Source organism: Vulpes vulpes, chromosome 1 (genome assembly GCF_048418805.1).
Source record: "Vulpes vulpes isolate BD-2025 chromosome 1, VulVul3, whole genome shotgun sequence".
Classification (NCBI taxonomy): domain Eukaryota; kingdom Metazoa; phylum Chordata; class Mammalia; order Carnivora; family Canidae; genus Vulpes; species Vulpes vulpes.
This window is the reverse complement of record NC_132780.1, coordinates 67419631-67439408: the sequence shown is the minus strand read 5'-3', so window position 1 is coordinate 67439408 and position 19778 is coordinate 67419631. Positions and strand designations below refer to the sequence as shown.

Here is a 19778-nt window from a genome sequence, read left to right as displayed (position 1 = left end):
TTTCCTTTCTTCTTGAAAGAAGAAAGTTTCATTTTCATGAAAACTGGAGGGGTCCAACAATCCACTCTTGTTGCTAGCTTTGTTCTTACAAAAAGATAAAAAAAAAAAAAAATCCAAAAGCCACCAAACACTGTAATGTTTGTTTTTATCCCCAGTGGTTTTTAAAATACAGTGGCTTATGGGCCTGCCAGGCCTTTTTAGGTGACTTTAATCTCTGTTAATTCCATAGAGAAACAATCAGGCCTGCGTCCTGCCTGGGCCAAGGCAGAGCCCAGGTGGCCTCACCGTGAGGCTGGTCCTCCCCTCCTCTGGCCCCTCTGCAGCCTCCACTGCCCCAGTGGTCACTGTCTCTACTCACCCCGCCAACCTTGCCCCCCACCACCACCCTCCTCGAGCCCTGGCTCTGGTGCAGCTCCAGCTGGTGGGGGCCTGGGTGCTGGCACGTCAGGCCCAGGACTCACCACTGCCCTGCATCTCCAGCCGGTTGTCACAACAGAAGCAACTTCCCCTGGTGACTGACACACACTCAGTGCCCCATGCCCAGTGCCCTCGTCATTCTCCTTCACAATCCTACTCCACAGCCACCAGGCGCAGGTCGCAGCTGATCGCTGCTGGTCCTTGCTGCCTAATTTTTTCTTGCTCTGTTTTAGGTTGGATTCTTTCCTCCCAGAAAGCTCTGAGTTTTCGGATCCTCACTCTTGGATATTAGTAGGCACTCAGGAGCACCTTATGTGGGTGCTGCACACAATGGGATACTTGGAATTGTACTAAATACATAGGCTGAAAATACCTAATTAGGCTAAATAACTATGGAAATAGGAGTCATCTTCTATGTTTATTATTCGATCCAGTTACAGCATTTCCAACTTTCCATGCTTTTTCCTGGCACCCAGGAGAGTGGGAAGCGTGGCCTGGGTGACCTCAAGAGATATCACCGATCACCTTACTCCCTTAGCGGATTAAACCCCTTGACACATCTCTGGGCCAGGCAGAAAATCGAGAGGTGGCCTTTATGAGAGTCTGCCTTCTCCCCAGGTGGTGGCCTCCTGAGTCAAGCTTGAATCCCTTTCCAATCAGAACTCTTCTCTTCTTTCTGCAAAGGAGGGCAAGGGTTACAAGATGCCCAAGGGGATGTCAGTAATGTCATGTGTCTGACCTGGGAGGTCAGTAACCTCATGTGTGTGACCTTACAAAAGGAAAACATTTTGCTAACAGATTGCTGGGCTGATCAGAAAGCCCAGGCAGCTTCAAACAGGCTTCTGGCCTCTGTGGCCTGGGGATGGTCTGGTCCTTCATTCTTCAAGGTCAGTGGTCTACAAATTAGTTCTGTGAGAGATCAAAGGCCTTAAGTCAGCAAGCAAGGAGCCTGTTACCTTGTAGCATGGTAATGCTTCAGACCAACTGGGCTGCAACAAATCCCCGCTGTTGGTTTCATCATTCCATAACCATAGAATCAGGGGCAAAGATCTGTCTTCTGTAGCCACTTCCTGTTGATCAGGGAAGATGTGGGGATTTTGGAGTGGAAGAGTTTTGCAGAGTGAGAGAATCTTGTTTCCAGCATTTGCACCATGGGCAACCGTGAGGGCAACTCCAAATTCCTGTTCTTGAAGTCCCGAAAGTACCCTGACGTTTCCTGTACCTGCCAGAAAGTGACATTCTTTACTAACCAGATAAGGCTGCTGGGAAGTCTGTAAGGAAGGTACCCAGCCAACACTTCTAAGGAGCTCCATTGGCTTCATGCTTCATAAAATCAACCTTAGTTCCTTAAAGCTGTCTGGTCACATCCAGTGGTGATCTGTCGCCAGATGAGATTCTTAGAGAAGCTAGGAGACAATCATGACTGCTGTGAAAGAAAGAATACTCATTGAGAGCTTCTGAACTTTGAAGGGTTCTGGTAGGGATAAAAGTTGAATGTTGACATTTTTTCACAAAAGAACATCTGTATTTCTATAAAGTCATAGGTATCGTAAGAGAAAGTTCTCTTAAATCTGGAAAAGCAAACATTAGAGAACCAGTAACTCTTCAAACAAGAGTCATAAAAATCTATCATCTTCCTCAATTCATTTGGTCCCATGTTACGAATTCTTGCTCTGTTTGAATGCAGTTGTTCATTAATTCTGGACATTTTTACTCAGCTTATTTTATAATCTTAAAGATATCAGAATTATATTTGTCAATTTTGTCAATTTTGACGAATTACATTTGTCAAAAGCTCTTTTCATGAATCTCCTTTAAGACAAAACGCATTTTACAAGAGCATCAGACCACTTACTATAAAAAACCAAAGACTCAGAAATAGCCATGGTTAAAGATCTGAGAGCTCATTCTAATGCAGTGACAAGGAAATCTGATTGGTTCTGTGAAACACAATATTTCAACAATTCAAGTGATGACCTTATACCAGGACATACACTTTCAGAATTTCATGTAATTTCTGAAACAGTTATAATATTTATCCATACAATATAACCCAAGGTTTATCATCACTGGTTTGACAAAGCTTCTCGTGGAATTTAACAACCCAAATAAACAAGTTTAATTAGTCAAAAATATGTCATTTACAGTTTGAATCTTGGGATTTTATTTAAAAAGGCCTCAGAAAGGAAGTGGGGGTGATGTGGCTGCCTTTCTTTAAACAAACAAACAAATAATTAATTAAAACAAAACTCAGTTATAAAACACAAGCATAAGTAGGATTACAGATCATCACAAAACTTAAAACTTAATGATTTATTTAATGGTGGCAATAAGAGATTCCAACGGCAAAAAGTAGGGTTATGTCATTGTTAGCAAAACTTAGCCATGTAATACTGAGCTGTTTAGCTCTCTTTAGTAACAAAAACCCAATTAAAACAAAATATAGAAACTTTGGTTTCCCAGGCAAAGAAAAGAAAAAACTTTGTTTACAATTTCTTATCAAGTGTGAACCAACAATCCAAGAAAATTTTGTCTTTTTAACAGAGAGAAAAGCAGAATTTCAGTATTATACTAGTGTGCTTTTAAAATCCATTCATTTCAGGGGCACCTAGGTGGCTCGTTGGTTAAGCTTCCAACTCTTGGTTTCAGCTCAGGTCCTGATCTCAGGGTCGTCATCTCAGGGTGGTGAGATCCAGCCACTTGTCGGGCTCTGCCCTGGGCATGGAGCCATCTCAGGACTCCTTCTCCCTCTGCCCTCCCCCCACAAATTTAACACACCCCACACACACCCCAAGACACATCTACTCCAATTCTAAGTACAGAAATCATTACTTAAGGCCTTCGTTTCTCTGCAAAGCCATCCCTATGCCCCCAAGAGCCTCCCAAACGAGACACTTGGGTCGGTGTGCCTTCCCACCCCGTCGGACTTAGCAGGTCCAGAAGCTCATCAGCTTCCCCAAAGGTGCCTTTCATTTCAACTCAGCCCAAAAAGTGAAACTGGTGGTTGGTGTTGGTTGGGAATCAGCAGGGAGTTTCCACTGAAATGAAAACAGTCTTGGGGCTGCAGGGTTGGGCCCCCCAGGCTCTCCTCCAAGGCCAGCTCCCTGAAGCGGCTTGTCCACCATTGCAGTCCCAGTGACCATCCTAGAAGCATGCCGTGGGGCCCCCTGGCTCCCCTGCCCAGGTTTGAGGCTGCCACTCTCCCCGCCGCTCCCCAAGTCTGTTATAGAAACCCATGTTCTGTTGCCCAAGCCTCTGGACAGGTCGCTGCTCAGGAGAGAGTCCTGATTGGAAGGGGATGAGAGCTTCACTCAGGAGGCTGCCACTGGGGAGAAGGCGGACTCTTGTCCAAAGGCCACCTTCCAGTTTTCTGCCCGGCCCCAAGATGTGTCAGGGGTTTAATCCGCTAAGGGGGTGCGGTGATTGGTGACATCTCTTGACAACGTGCAGACTAACCCTTCCAGCTGCAGAGTTCTCTCAGGGCTCCCAGGTTGTGCAAGATGTCCTAGTTCCTTGGCACCACTCTTAGTTGGCTACCTAATACTTTAGGTAAAGATGAATATAAAAGGTAACTGAAGAATAAACAGGGCAAAGTTTCCATTATGAACTGGATGGTTAATGTCTCTAGGTGATGGATGATCCCACCCCACTTCGAACTCCACCAGACAAGAGGGATGGTCAGAACAAGTGGGTAGAAAACTGGGTGGCCACCGGAGCACGGTTTCACCCAATTCACCTGAAATCTTTGCTTGCTCATCCCACCTGCCTGTAGATCTCTCCACGTGCTGAGAAAACGGAACCCAAGTCCCCTTTTATGGGCAAGAATAGCTCCCACTCAGGTGGAATATTGCCCAAGTCGGGCAGAGTGGGAAAGGGAGCTGGGGGTGGAGGGTTGGTTCTGGGAAGGAGGTGATGACACCTGAGCTTTCAGGTGTGACAGTGACATCTGCTTCTATCAAGCCTGTGTACAAACACCAGCAGGGAGGGCCGTTAGTGGCTGCAAGTCTGGAATTTGTGCAGGATCCGGTAGCTGGAGATGACAATGACCTGGAGGGAGGGGTGAGGACCCTCAGGTGCGGAGCCAGACACCTGTTGCGAGCAGACTCTCAGCATGAGTGCCTGGATCATCACGTTTCCTTTAAAGTCAGCAGACAACACCAACACTCCAAAGTATGAGTTAATTATGAGTAACAGTGTGAATAAATGATTTTGCAAGAGTGATAAAGGCCGAACAGGGGCTTGAGATCTTCACTGGGGGACATCAGTAACAGTTCACTGAGTCCTTCCATGACTCGAAGGCCAGGAGGAGCCAAACCAAACTGTTTCATCCTTAGAATTAAGTATCACATCCATGTTCAAGTCCTAGCCTATATTTAATTCCAGGTGCATAAGATATGAAAAGTACTTTGGGGTAAATCTTATTTCTTTGCCTGCTTAAAGAAACCCAGCGAATGGCAGACAAGAGAAAATCAATCTTTTTTTTTTTTTTTGAAAATCGATCTTTTTTGACCATGATTATGGTGATCACAGGGAGCCTACCCTTTTCATTTGCCCTTAGGTGACCTTTTACTTTTTAAATTTCTGTTTAAATGTTAAATAATTCTAAATAGTAATTTAAATTTTACTGTTATACAGCCATGAGGTCGTTAAAATGTCACTAGGGATGTAGTGCTTCTAACTATTATGATTTATGAAATTTGTACTTGATTGTAAGCTTCTATAAGATACTAAGTTTTCTGAGAATGGAAAAATAAATGAGTAATGACTTGCAGCCTAATTAGTAGATATAAAAAATAGAAGACTTTTTTAAAAAGTTTTTATTTATTTATTCATGAGAGACAGAGATTGAGAGAGAGGCAGAGACAAGGCAGAGACAGAAGCAGGCTCCATGCAGGGAGCCCGACACGGGACTCGATCCCGGGCCTTAGGCCGAAGGTGGAGCTAAACCGCTGAGCCTAGAACAGATCAGGGCTGCCCCTAGAACAGACTTCTTAGGAATTCAAAAGATGCTGTGGAAGCCATGTGAGAGTTTTCTTATTCATTCATTCATTCGTAAGATTTTATTTATTTATTCATGAGAGACATAGAGAGAGAGGTAGAGACAAAAGCAGAGGGAGAAGCAGGCTCCCTGCGGGGAGCACGATGCAAGACTCAATCCCAGGACCCCGGGATCATGCCCTGAGCCAAAGGCAGATGCTCAACCACTGAGCCACCCAGGTGCCCGGTTTTCTTATTTAGTTAACAGTCTCTCATGTGTTGGTTTTGACAGTGGCCTTAAGCTGGAGAGCAGAGGTGGATACCTTGCCCTGGGCTTATTTTTGTGTGTGGTGTTTTGTTATTTTAAGCAATTATTATTTGGCCAGGAAACAGAGAATTCTGAATAAAGGGGATCATTTTTTCACTTTGGGTTCAGGGAGCACGGAAGCGCCCCTTATTAATTCTAAAGGAGCCAGAAGAGGATACTATGGAAGACCCCAGAAAGGGGCTTTAAATACTTACAGCCGGCCGAGGAGAGCTGCCCACCCCGGCCACACACTGCCACGTGTGTGTGTGATGACGATCTGTTTCCCCCAGCAGGACAATACAGTCGACATGGGGAAAGAGTCTTAGTGAACCAGAATGTCCCTGGAAAATCCAGAACCCGTGGTTAATGATGAAGGCGTAACTTTGCATTTCCCTCTGTCCAGGAATGAGAGAGATTGTCAAGGGATGATGGGAAGGTGCCTCCAGCCTGGGTGATGCTCCACCTACCGCTGGGTGCAGAGGGGGGTAGGCGGGCATGCCCATCCTAATACTTTGACCCCAGAGGCTGGAAACACAACCCCGAGGCAGGGTGCTCAAACAGCCTGTTGTCAAGGTGTCTCCTCAAGGAAACAATGGGCGGGTCCACCTTCAGGGCTCGGGCTTGACAACCACCAGCTTGTTTGCCTCCTCCTTGGTGACCGCTGGGGGTGAGGCCTGGGGCCCCTTTATTCACACTGATAAAGTCAACCTCTTTTGTTGGACAGGTGCACAAGGCTTTTGTCTAACATCAGATGAATATTTTCTTAAATAAACTTTAAAAAATAATTTCATTTTTCTTTTTTTCTTTTTTAAGATTTTATTTATTTATTCATGAGAGACACACAGAAAGAGAGGCAGAGAGAGAAGCAGGCTCCGTGCAGGAAGCCCGACGTGGGACTCGATCCCAGGTCCCCAGGATCATGCCCTGGATTGAAGGTGGCACTAAACCACTGAGCCACCCGGGCTGCCCTGTCTTTTTTTTTTTTTTTTTTTAATTGCAAGATGCATAGCATAGCATCGCAACCAGCAAGGATAATAGCAAACCTAATGCTGACGGGAAACGGTTGGAGGAACCCACTCCAGTTCTACCTTGGCTATGTAGTGAGGCGGGCCACCTTGGGCACTGGGGACAGCAACTCCTTTTTTTTTTTAATATTTTATTTATTTATTCATGAGAGACACACACAGTGAGAGAGAGGCAGAGATACAAGCAGAGGGAGAAGCAGGCTCCATGCAGGAAGCCCGATGTGGGACTCCATCCTGGGTCTCCAGGATCAGGCCCTGGGCCGAAGACAGCCCCAACCCACTGAGCCACCCAGGCTGCCCGCGACTCCTTTTTCTCTGTGTATCTGGTATCTTGGGTCACGCTGAGCATGTGGAATTTTATAATGAAAAAAACTCTGATAAAGAAAACTTTAACTTTGCTATGTGATGCCTCAGCTCCACATGGCACAATTTTCTGTTTCGGTCTGTTGAGTATCTGGGATTGCAGAAATTACGGGTGCTTCCAGCACAACTGGTAAACAAACGTGGGCCATGTCAACACCAGCACTTAAAAACACCTCGCTCATTGTTCAGTGATATCAAAGAGCGGATCTTGGGAATGCAGCCCATGTGAGGTTCCTGAAGGACATCTGGAAGTGTCCTCCTGGCGGCAGGCACCAGCATCCCGGTCCTGGGACGTGCCTGGGAGGGTGTTCTCCAGACCCAGCACCGGGAAGTCTAGGGCTTTGATTTGCTGAACAAGCCAACACCACCAACACGTCAGACCAGAGTCGGTTAGTCACGTCGTGGAAGCTAGAGGGGCTGAAGCAACAAGTCTCACTCTCTGCAGGTGCTCGTGGAGATAGATGTGAGTGGTTCTATCCGAGCTAAAGACATCGGCGTATCACACACGGTGGGGGCTCCGAGACAGGCCGCACAGAGTGACTCTGGAAGTTTCGAGAAACCCAGTGGGCGCCAGCACACTGCCAGGGATGCCTCTGCTCCACATCCCGGGAACAGGGGCCAAAATCCATCAAGCGTATATTTGAATAATGATGTGATGATATTGATTTGGGTTTGATTTCCCTAAAAACAGGCTCTAAAAGTGTTTCCCACTTTAAGCTCTGGAGCTTGTTCAGACTGTCAGGACAGGGTGGGGGTTAGAGGCGGGGCTGGGCTGTGTCCTGCCACCTGGGAGAGTGGGGCCTGGGAGGGTGAGCCTCGGGCAACCCACCTGGATGGGCCCTCCGCTTCCCTCCCTGCCCTCTCCTTCCCTAGGGTGACAGACAGAACAGTGTCGGTGTGACAGCCGCGCCCCAGCCAACGCTGTCCCTTCCATTCATATCTCCCCCATCTGCTACCACCCCCCACCCTCCACCCCTCCAAACGCCCCATGCCTTCCCCTCTCCCCGAAAAAAAAATAATCCCAACAACTTACTCTGGAGCAAATGGGCCTCTCCAGCTGCCTTGCAGGCCTAAGCTTAGAAACATCTACGCTTTAGGGCAAAGTTAGAGTCTCCAGGCCACTGACTAGTAGGTGCCTGCTGATCTGATGATGATGATGGGGGGTGGGAGGAGGTACAGGGATCAGGGAGTCAGGCCACATCTAGTCCCCTCCCCGAAAACAGCCCTATTCCTGTTCCGAAAGCCCAGGGCTCTTTCTTAGTCAGAAGGTCTTCACAGAATTCAAAGCTCTCCATACCTCCCCCCTCCCCCACCCCGACCCTGTGCCCTGCTCCTCACCAATCTCCCTAACGAGGTGTCTTGGCAATTCTAGAACACGGAGGCAAGTGTGACTAAAATGCTGCTCAGGGGGAAACATCACCGATGTGCTCAGCTCAGCCTCGCCTGGACGTCATCACCTTTTCCCATTCTTCAGGGGTGGGGTCCCTTCATTCTGTGCCATGTTTATAATATCTTGACCACATTTTTCTTTTTTTAAAGATTTTATTTATTTGAGAGAGAGCAAGCACGAGAAGAGGGAGGGTCAGGGGGAGAAGCAGGACCCCTGCCCCTGCTGCCCCCTGAGCAGGGAGCCCGATGCGGGACTCGATCCCGGCTCCCTGGGACTAGGACCTGAGCTGAAGGCAGATGCTTCACCGACTGAGCCAGCCAGGTGCCCTTAACCACATTTTTCTAAAATTCCGGCAAATGTTCCACTGTTTATGGGAGAGTGGGTGTAATTTCTTCTAGGAGTCATTAGGCCCTTCGCACAGGCAGGTGTCCCTGCGCGGGCTTGGACACACTCGGGTGGGGATGGAAAGCAGAGCCCGCAGGTGAGGTCAGGCCAGCGCCGTGGCCGGCCACCGTGGGCCAGGCTGGCCTCCGCTTGGGCCGCCTCAACCGACCTTGGGCAGCGCCCCCTGCCTCCGACCAGAGAGGCCCTCCCAAAACCTTCTGGGCCCTGGGCCCAGGCAGAGGGGGGCACCACCGGGAGTGGACGCCTGGGCCCCACGTCTGTCTCTCCGTTCGGATCTGCCAGGTGCTCGGTTTCATCTCTGTGTCTTCTCGGCGACGGCCTGGGATGAGTTTTTCACACTTTTGTCACAGGGACCACATGAGCCCGTTCACACCCCTCCGCGTGTGACAAACTAATAAAACACACGTGGCTTCTGAACTTCCCACATGATCATCTCAGCCTGAAGGGTGCTGGCCCTCTGCTCCCAGCGCTGCAAAGCTACCAGTGCAAGACCAGACGCTGCCCCGCCTAAGTCTACAGACCTGTTGCCCCTGCACATGAATGGCACATAGGACAGGAGAGTGGGGAGGCCGCATGTCCCCTGCAAACCCAGGACCGCGGGCACTAACCACCAGGAGTTGCCTGTGAGTGCTGGCGTCACTTGTACCTGAGTGGTTGGGGACACATCACACAGAGTCTCCCCCTTTATTTACAAAATTGACCAAGGAGTGTCATTCAAACCGGGGGTGAATGTAAGGCCTCAGAAATGAAGATGAGTCCCCTCACTGATGCGCTGAAAAGGCAAAACAGGGCTGATCCATAGCATAGATCCCCGGGCCACTCAGACCCAGGCCACAGCCGGGCAGGGGAAAGGGGCAAACCTGTGGGCCATGGGGGACATGATGGGCTACGGCGGGACATGATGGGCTATTGTGGATGGCACTGGATACTGTGGGGAATTGGGGGCACTGTGGGACATTGGGGATGCCATGAGACATTGGGGGACACTATGGAACACCTCAGATGCTGTGGGACATTGGGGGACACCATGGGATATTGGGGACACCATGGGACATTAGGGGACACTGTGGGACATTGAGGGAACACCATGGGATGTCCCAGACACCATGGGACATTGGGAGCACTGTGAGACATTGGGGGACACCATAGGACATGGGGGACACCATGGGACATGGGGGACACCATGGGACATTAGGGGACACTGTGGGACATTAAGGGCACCAGCAGTGGGGCTTATGAGGCAGACACCTATTCCTCACAGTTCTGGAGGCTGGAAGTCCCCAATCCAGATGCTGGCAGAGTTGGTGTCTGATGAGAACTCGCTTCCTGACTTGTAGACACAGTCTTCCCTTGTGTCCCCGCATAGGGGAAGAGGTATGGGGGCTCTCTGGGGTCTCTAAAGGGGCACAAACCTCTTCTAGAAAGACCCCATCCCATGACCTAATCAATTCCCTACAGGTCCTAATACCATTGCATTGGGGTTTAAGTTTCCACACGGGAATTCTGGGGAGACAGACATTCAGCACTCTCTCCACCATTTATCTATCATCCGTGCGTCTACCTATCACCTACCCACAGAGCTGAGCTGTCCGTGTGTCCTCGTTCCTGTTCTACTCACTGTTGCTTGTAGGTGTAATGACAGGCTTCTCGGATTTCCTAATATGTCACAGACAAATCAATTCATAATATGAGTATCAGTCTTCACTCATTTCTTCTACAAACTCTTACCCTTTCATCCTTCAACACATGGGAATTTTAATTCTTTCATGGCTCCAGAGTTTTGAATTTTGACACTTGTCATCTATGACGTAAACACAAAGAAATGAAACCTAGGTGCTTCACCAATAGCACGGGGGGAGCATGTGGGGAACGGACAAGGTTTCCTGTTAAACATCCGGCACCATCCAAGGGAAACCATGCAGGATTTCTCAAGGTGACCACTCGTAGGTGCTCAGCACTCCTAGACACACTGTTGGATGTGATCTGAAATGTGTCTTAGAATTGAGTCCCATCATTGCAAGTGCAACTGCTTCACATAATTGCTTCTGTAGCGGCGTGTGTGCGCGCACGTGTCTGGGCGCATGTCCATGTGCAACCCAAGCCTCTCCCTGCGCACCCCTCCCACCAGCAGGCTCCCATGGCTGAAGACCTCACCAGGGACTTTGGGGCAAGAGTTAACCCTGAAACAAACACAAACAAGGAAAAAAAGAGGGGTGGAGGGCAAAGAAAATCTTTAAAATGTTAGGTTATAGCCCAGCTGGGCAAATCTCTCCACTTCCACGTCCTTGCATATAGAAATACAAAAGTGGAATGAGTTATTTTTTTTCAGATTTCAGTAAAAATTTCTTTTCTCACATCTTCATGCTTCCCAAAGCTGTGTGTGTGTGTGCGTGTGTACGCACCTTGGTAGGAGGGAGCTGATAATCCTATCCTGCTGTCACATATAAATGGATCTTCAAAAGCACCGGAAATCATAGACCATGTTATGGACTGAATGATGTCACCCCAATATTCACATGTTGAAGCCCTAACCCCCAGCATGACTGTATTTGGAGCTGAAGCCTGTAGAGAAGTGATCAGGGTGGGTCCTGATGCAGTAGGACTGGTGTCCTTGTAAGAAAGGAAGGGACCCCAGAGCCCTCCCTGCCTGTGCACAGAGGACAGGCCATGTGGGCACACACTGAGGACGCGGCTGAGCACCAGCTCTGAAGGGAGCTGTCACCAGATGCCGAATTTGCTAGTACATTGATTTTGGACTTAGAGCCTCCGGATCTGTGAGAACACAAATATCTGTTGTCTGAGCCCCTTGTCTGTCTATGGCAACCTGAGCTGGCTGACACAGACCCACTGCGGTCCTGAAAAGCAGCTCAGTGGTAAGTGTGGTCCGACCAGTGATTGCTCCTGGCAGGCAGTCTCCTAAATGACACCTTTCAACAGGTGGATTCATTCATTCATTCAGTTCTACAGGGAACGGCACCTACCTAGTTTTGCATCCCAGGTACCCCTTGTCGGGTAGAAACAGGGTAGAGATGCGCTGAATGGATGAATGAATTACTCTGGACCTACTGTAATACTATCCCGCTCAGCGTAAAATATCCTATAAATATTTATTGGAGTCGGTACGTAAAATCAGGAAATAGTGAGCAACGTACACCACCTGGAGATGGTTTTCATACCTAAGTCGAGAGGTCTGCAGTCCTCGCAGGACACCCCTACGCCTCTGGTAACATCACGGGGTACAGCTGTGGAATGCGATACGTTTTGTAAGCATGTCTCTGGGAAGCATTTGTGATTATGATGACAGAGGTGGGATCAGGGAAGGTCTGGAGCATCAGTCATCGGGGGACGGCAGGGACTCTGGGATAGGAGGTGGGAGCAAGTGGGACGTCCAGCACCATGGCCCCCATGAACACCCTGAGCCCAGTGGCCACCTGACCTGTGAGAACTTTCATTATTTTGGTGACCATGTTACACTCTCCATGCCATGACTACCATGCAGCCGGGGAAGCGGTTTGGCCCCTAGAAAAGGAGAATCTGCTATCGACATTCGGGGTCTTCTATGACAAAACCCAATTGTAAGACCCACGAGGACTTCCCTGTATTTCTGGCTTTAGAACACTGGTTTCCAAACCCAGGTGCGCAGCAGCTCCTGCCGGCCTTTCTCAGATCCCCTGAATTAGGGACTCTAGGTTTGGGGGCTGGATCATCTGTATCTTGAAATGTTCCCCCACTATGTCAGACGTAGCCCCCATGACAAAGACAACAGGCACTAGCAACTGACACAAATAGTAAAAATCAGTGGTTCTCACAGTGCGGCCCTAAAATTTTTAGCGTCCCCAGGCCCTTTTAGGATCTTGGTTTTTATTTCTAATGCAGGAACTGTTGGAATACATAATCCACATAAAAGTTATCTTGGCCTCTCTCAGTAACTTGTAAGAGTATAAAGGAGGCTTTGAGACCAAAAAGTCCAGGAATTCATATATGATTTTCTAGAGTTTTCAGCCTGTGATCTAAAACTACTTTCTAAAAATTCTCTACCGTTTTTTGCAGGTTCGTATATAACCCACATCCACAAGACTGGAGGATCCAATGAGGGAGAGGATGCAACTGGATATTTTCCCACTGGCGTTTATCAAGAACAAATATTGATACGAGGGACATCTGTGCATCATCCAAAAACTGCACTCAAGGATACTGTCCATTGTATTGTATACAAATCTATACATAACACAAAAATAATTTTCTCCAAGAAGAAATTTGTCTCTTATAATGGGTTAGTGTTCTCGTTATAGGATGTTGAACTTATTTTTAATTTTGTCTTTGCTGTCAGCTCAGAGGGACATTTTACATTCAGGGCATAAATAATAATTTTGAAATAAGAAGGGAAAGCACAATAGACACTTTTATGTTTAAACTCCTCGGGGAAATAAAATTGTAGACCTCACCACAGGTATGCATGAAACTGTGAGGGGGGACAAAAAACTCAGAATTTTGCAGCAAGGTGGGTCTTGATTTTGCACAGATAGGTGCCAGAGAATAATGTTTTATAATGAGTAGGGAGGGTTGTTTTTTGGGTTTTTTTTTGTTTTGTTTTTGTTTTTGTTTTTGTTTTTGTTTTGAGGTAGCAATAATTACAGCTGACTTTGAGCGGGCGACATGCAGGTGCTGTCCCAAATGCTTGACACGCACCTCATCATAATCCTTCCCAGGATCTGCTATATCATCTTATCCTCATTATATGGAAGAGGACATGAAGCAGTTTAATGAGACACGGCTGACACGGGACAGCGTCAGTATGAAAATTCTGTCTTCGACCTGTAGCCACGGTGAGGAACCCTCTCCTGGACCATACTGGACAGGTACTCAGTCTAATTTGGGAATGAGGCTACATCCCGGGCCATGGGAGCAGCAGTCTTTTTTTTAATATAAATTTATTTTTTATTGGTGTTCAATTTGCCAACATATAGAATAACACCCAGTGCTCATCCCATCAAGTGCCCCCCTCAGTGCCTGTCACCCAGTCACCCCCACCCCCTGTCCACCTCCCCTTCCACCACTCCTAGTTCGTTTCCCAGAGCTAGGAGTCTCTCATGTTCTGTCTCCCTTTCTGATATTTCCCACTCATTTTCTCTCCTTTCCCCTTTATTCCCTTTCACTATTTTTTATATTCCCCAAATGAATGAGACCATATAATGTTTGTCCTTCTCCGATTGACTTACTTCACTCAGCATAATACCCTCCAGTTCCATCCACGTTGAAGCAAATGGTGGGTATTTGTCGTTTCTAATGGCTGAGTAATATTCCATTGTATACATAGGCCACATCTTCTTTATCCATTCATCTGGGAGCAGCGGTCTTAACCAGACAAGGCGACAATGATCTGAACTGGGGCAACCCAATCTCCCCATAGGTTACAAAGGCATGTGATTGCATTACTGGCAATTGCTCTTCTTGCTTATTCTGCAGAGACATCATTCAGGACTAACCTTGGCTGAAATTTCCAAGCTAAAAAATACAGGTACGAACATATAGTTTCAGAGTAAGTTAAATATAAGCAGATCCCACAGATTATCCAACCCCTTTCTAGGGGAACCACAAAACTAAAGGTTTTGATTTTTGCCATCTCCTTTTTCCAGAAATAAAGATCAATGTAAAAATCTATCTTAAGAGCTAGGGTATTCCCTACGTATATGGACTTAGGTCATATATGCTCGGTCTCCCCCACAACACAGAAGGCTTAGCCTCCGGGCAGAGTGGTGATGGGGAATTTGCTAATAATACTACAACTTCTACAGAGAACACGTTCCCAACTGTCTTACTTCCATGGATAGATAACTTTTAGTACTTTTTTCTCTGTGTCCCCAAATATTCTAAAGACAAACCACATTTATTAGGTGATATCACCCTTTTTAGAAATCAAATTGTCCTCGCTGTTATTCAAACTGACACTTCAACTTCTGGTTCGTGTGACCTACCAGTCTGAAATTACTTCCAGCAAATAAGAAGTGGCCCAGCAGGCGTGCATAGGGGTTCTCAGTCTGGGGCCCGTGGGCCTCCTTATGTACACGCAGATTTTTGTTGTCATGTGGTATGTCTTGGGAACCTATTTGGAATAGAGCTTGCACGGGGCTTGTGACCCAAAGCAAGGTTAGGAATCACTGCCAAGCAGCTTTATTACAGTAATATTTGACCATCATTAGAATTCTTAAAATCCCGGTCATTGCTGGTAGGAACTATAGCCAATGAACCTCCGCCAAGCCCTGGATCCAGGCCCTTGCGTGGGGCAGCCACACAGGGGACCACCTCACTCCAACTCCAAAAACCTCAGGAATCTTTCCTGAGCAGTTTTAAAAATCTCCCTCCAAAAGAAAACAAGAGGCACTGAATTTTTCTCTTTTATTTCAACTTGAAGAAACTGCAGCGCAGTGACTCAGAGAAAACTCTCAAAATGTCAGCAACAACACGAAGAGACCTCGTGTGTCGTGTGTAGAACCTTTTTGTTTTTATTGAGGGTCATCCACCCGAGCAACATGAACAGTCCACTCATCTGCTTTGACAGTGAGGAACAAGGCACCAAAAACTCCGTTCAACAAATGCCATCGGAGAAAAAAGAGCTCAGTGTCCCAGGGAACCCAGTTAAGACAGATGGGGACGGTGAGAAGGAGACCAAGAAGTGACAAGGACACACAGACCCACGCACTGTGACAGCAACGGGACCAGGGACACACACACACACACACACACACACACACACACACGGGCAGGCATGGAAAGAGGTCTGGAAAAGTCGATTACTTTAGGACGGTCTTTACAATGTTACTGGAAGGAGCAGAGGCTCGGTGCCTCTCGGTGGCCGCTGGTGGCTGCTCTGAGCGCATGGAGCGCGATACCGCCCTGCCCCGCTGAGCTCACGGTCCGCTCGGAGCCAGGCCCGTCCAGAACCAGCGCTCTGCTCTGCCTCCCGCCGAGCATCCACGCAGACTTGCCTCCACGTCACCTGTCACCTCTGTCACCTCGCAAGATTGCACCTGCGGCTGGGCCGCCTGCTATCAATACATCCCTCTAACATAAAGGACACCTGAGCTCTTCTTTGCATTCCAACAGGAGTCAAGAAAACACAAGCTATTCAGTGGGCAGGGGTTTTGTTTTGGCAACTCATCTGGTGGCTGACCTAGCTCCTGCTGAATTAAATGCTCCACGTTTGTCTAGATTTGTGCTGAGACAGAGAGAGAGACAGACAGACAGACAGAGTGAGAGGAACTAGAGCAAAGAGCACAAGGAAAATATAAAATCGGTTTTTTAAAAATGTAAGGCTTCAAAGTAAAATGTAATTAAGACCTACCACAGGAAAGTCCAAAAAGATGAACATTCAGCTACTTACTTTTACAAAGTAAGTCAAAGTTGAGGGAATACATTACTCTTCTATGACCTCCTTATCTGATGATGACTTTTTGTTTTTTCCTTCTCAACCCTAGAGTTAAATATAATCAGATGCATGCAGGAAATATCAAGAGATCAGCCTGGAGTTTAGCAGGAAAGGTATGGCTGGCTCCTAGAAGGCCGAGGAGTTTTTACCCTCTATTCAAATAATGAGTAGAAATTTTGCTTTTTAAAATCACTATACACAACTGAGAGAAGCCACCATGTTGCTGATTTTTACACAGTGATTAAAAATGCTGAAAACATACACAGCTACCCCACACCCGCCCAGCAATTCCCACCTCCTCCCTTGCTCCTCTGGCCGGGAACATTTTGTTCTACATCTGCAGACAGCTTTTTGCATTTTCCCCAAGTCCCTGTGGTTAGCCATTCTTTCTGGAGCACAGAAGTTACTCTGTGAGCAGCGCTTCAAATAAAAACAATGAATTTTAGCAGAAGCTGACCCCTTGCTCCTGCTCCCCTCTTGGCCCAGCCTCTAAAAGCGATTCCTGCAGCCGTGCTCCACGGAGACACACGTGTGTCCATGTGTGTGTGCGCGTGTGTGACAGCACCGAGTGTGAGGCTGCGGGAGTGTGCCAGTGTGTGAGTGCGCGCGATCAGTGGAGTGTGCGCCAGAGTGGAAGTGTCCCCGAGTGAGCCTGCCTGTGGCTGCGTGGGCAGGTGTGCGCAGGCTTGCACGGGGCAGAGGCCCGGACCAGTCCTCCGTGGGGACAGAGCCCCCTGCCATTGCAGTCTCGCTCACCAGGTGGACGGAGTGACAACAGCTGGAGGTCCTACGCTTCCCATTTGGAGTTGGGGAGTCAGGTTCACTGGAATCTCCAAGCTTTCCAGTCTCCCGACGGGTGTTCCATTTCGGAGAAACAAACTCATAAATGCAGCGCCGGGTCCGGTTCTGCAGCAGACAAGCCACCCCGGGGGCGGCCCTCCTGGCGGCGGCCACCTGCTGCTCAGAGCAGGGCACCCGGTGCCCAGCGCCCTCCCACCGTGACACGGACCACGGCCGAGCCAGAGGGTGCCTGGGAGCTCCCAGAACCTCCGGGGGGGGCGGGGTGGAGGGAGAGGGGGTGCTGTCCGCGGGCGGGCGCAGGGGTCCCAGCAGCCTGGGTCGCACGCGGGCCCTGCAGGCTCCCGGAGCGCGGGAGGTGGGGCGGGAGGCGGGGTGCGCGGTGCCCCCGGGGGCGGCGGCAGCAGGGGCGCTGGTCCTGACCCGCACCCCCCCGCCCCGGGGGCACAGCGGCCTGCGGGCCCCCTGCGGGCTCACAGCGTGCTCAGGTGCGGCAGCGCGTCCAGGGGCCCCGCGCGGTCGCGCGCCCGGGCAGCCGCCTCCACGCCGCGCAGCCACTCGGTGCACCTGCGCACCAGGCCGTCGTCCCGCGGCGGCGCCTCGGCGTCCTCGTACTCCACGTCGTCGTACCTGTGCCGCTCGTTGAGCAGGGACACGGGCAGCGCGGCGCGCGGCGGCGGGGCCTGCGGGCGGCGGGGGCGGGGGCCGGGGCCGGGGCCGGGGTGGGGGCCGGGGGGCGCGCGGGGCCGGGGCCCGGGCTGGCGCCTGGCGGGGGCGGGGGCGGGGGCCGCGGCCGAGGGCGAGGGCGAGGGCGGGGGCCGCGGGCGGGCGGGCGGCGCCAGCAGCGGCTTCTGCAGGTGGCGCCTCTGGAGCAGCAGGACGGCCTCGGGGGTCGCGCTCAGCGGGCCGCGCGGGGCGGCGGGCGCGGGGGCTCCCGCGGGGCCGGGGGGCGCGCGGCGGGCGGGCGGCCGCCCCAGGCTGCTGGAGGGCCAGGAGCAGGACCGCGGCGCCTCGGGCCGCTCGGGGGGCCTCCTCCGGGCGGCGGGCGCGGGCGGGGGCGCGGGCGGGGGAGGCATGGGGCCGCCCGGAGGCTCAGGGCGCGCCGGAGGGACTCGCGCGGCGGTCAGTGGGCGCCCCCCGCCCCGCCCCGGGCCCGGATCCGCGCCCCCGCCCCGCCCCGCCCCGCCCCGCCCCAGCCAGCAGCCCGCCCCGGCGGAGCGGGACGCGCCCGCGGGAGGAGGAGCGCGCGGCCGCCGGCGTCCCGGCGGGTGTCCCAGCGGGTGTCCGGCGGCTGTTGCTGCGACCACACCCGGGGCCCGACCGCGCGGGGCGGGGCGGCCGCGGACTCTGCCCGCCTCCCGCCTCCCGCCTCCCGCCTCTGGGCCGTTTTCATCCAGGGGGGCGGGGAGAGGCCCGGGGGTGTCCTGAGCCCGAGGCGGGTCCTCGCCCGTGGGAGGGAAAGTCCTTGACACCCGCCCGGTGCCCTCAGGACGGCGGGAAGCCGGGGCCGCGGACCCGCCCGGTGTCAGGGGACAGCGCTGGGGCATTTCAGGGGCCCCTGGAAATCCGCTGTTTGTCGTGCTAACGCCACCGCGGAGAGGCAGTCATCTGAAATCAAAGACCTAGTTTTATGAATAGGTTAAAAAAAAAAAATTGTCGGGGATCCCTGGGTGGCGCAGCGGTTTGGCGCCTGCCTTTGGCCCAGGGCGCGATCCTGGAGACCTGGGATCGAGTCCCACGTCGGGCTCCAGGTGCATGGAGCCTGCTTCTCCCTCTGCCTGTGTCTCTGCCCCCCTCTCTCTCTCTCTCTCTGTGTGACTATCATAAATAAATAAAAAAAATAAAAAAAATTGTCCAGTTTCAATTATATCATGATAAGGACAGGAAATAGGACACATTGAGTTCTTTTCATGGGTGATCACTGAGAGCAAAGCAGTGCATTTACTGCTCTAACGAGGGGTTCAGAAAGAATGAGGCATCTTCACTGTCAACTTCTGAGACGCAGAAACATTCCTGTGCTATGCAGGTGAGTGACTGAAGGGTTACACAGCAGTGCATCAAGCCAGTTTCTGGTGCCTGGTGGCTCAGCCTTTGGCTCAGGTAGTGATCCCGGGGTCCTGGGACCAAGTTGGGCATCAGGCTCCCAGCAGGGAACCTGCTTCTCCCTCTGCCAGTGTTTCTGCCTCTATGTCTCATGAATGAATAAATAAAATCTTTTTTTGTTTGTTTGTTTAAGTTTCATAAAGGAAGCTCCTGCATTACTTGAGAATTATCAAATTGTTTAGATCCCCAAGAAATAGTTTTCCATACATAACATGCTTTTCAGGCCTAACCCAAACATGACCAGGTTGTACTGGTTATGGTCCCCAGTTAGCTAAAGCATCCATCCACAGGTGGGTGAACTCCAATGCACCCTGTGCCAACAGCACCCCCCCCCCCACACCAGCTGCGGCACCTCCCAGTGTGAGGAGGGCACAGGCCACGCTCCCCTCCTGCTCCCACATATTCCAGTGGAGGTGGTTGCTGGCTCAGGGTACCAGGGGAGATCAGAACTTGATAGGTGGCCAGAAGCATGTCTCACCACAGCTGGGGGCAGAGGCAGGATTAGGTCCCATAATCTCCACCAGCACCCAAACCCACCCCACATCTACATACACATTCTCCATAAAA

At 50.6% G+C, this 19778-nt stretch overlaps 1 protein-coding gene across 1 annotated transcript; it reads right to left on the bottom strand.

The window, feature by feature from the left end:
* Positions 1–15266: 15266 nt before the first annotated feature.
* On the bottom strand, positions 15267–18655 carry PRR18 (proline rich 18). The gene has a single exon (XM_072748040.1). The coding sequence runs from the start codon at positions 18653–18655 to the stop codon at positions 17582–17584; it is 1074 nt and encodes a 357-aa protein (XP_072604141.1). The 3' UTR covers positions 15267–17581.
* Positions 18656–19778: the final 1123 nt, after the last annotated feature.

Excerpts from the sequence above, each read along its gene's own strand:
- PRR18 (XM_072748040.1), bottom strand. The coding sequence starts at position 18,655 with ATGCCCCAGCGCTGTCCCCTGACACCGGGCGGGTCCGCGGCCCCGGCT.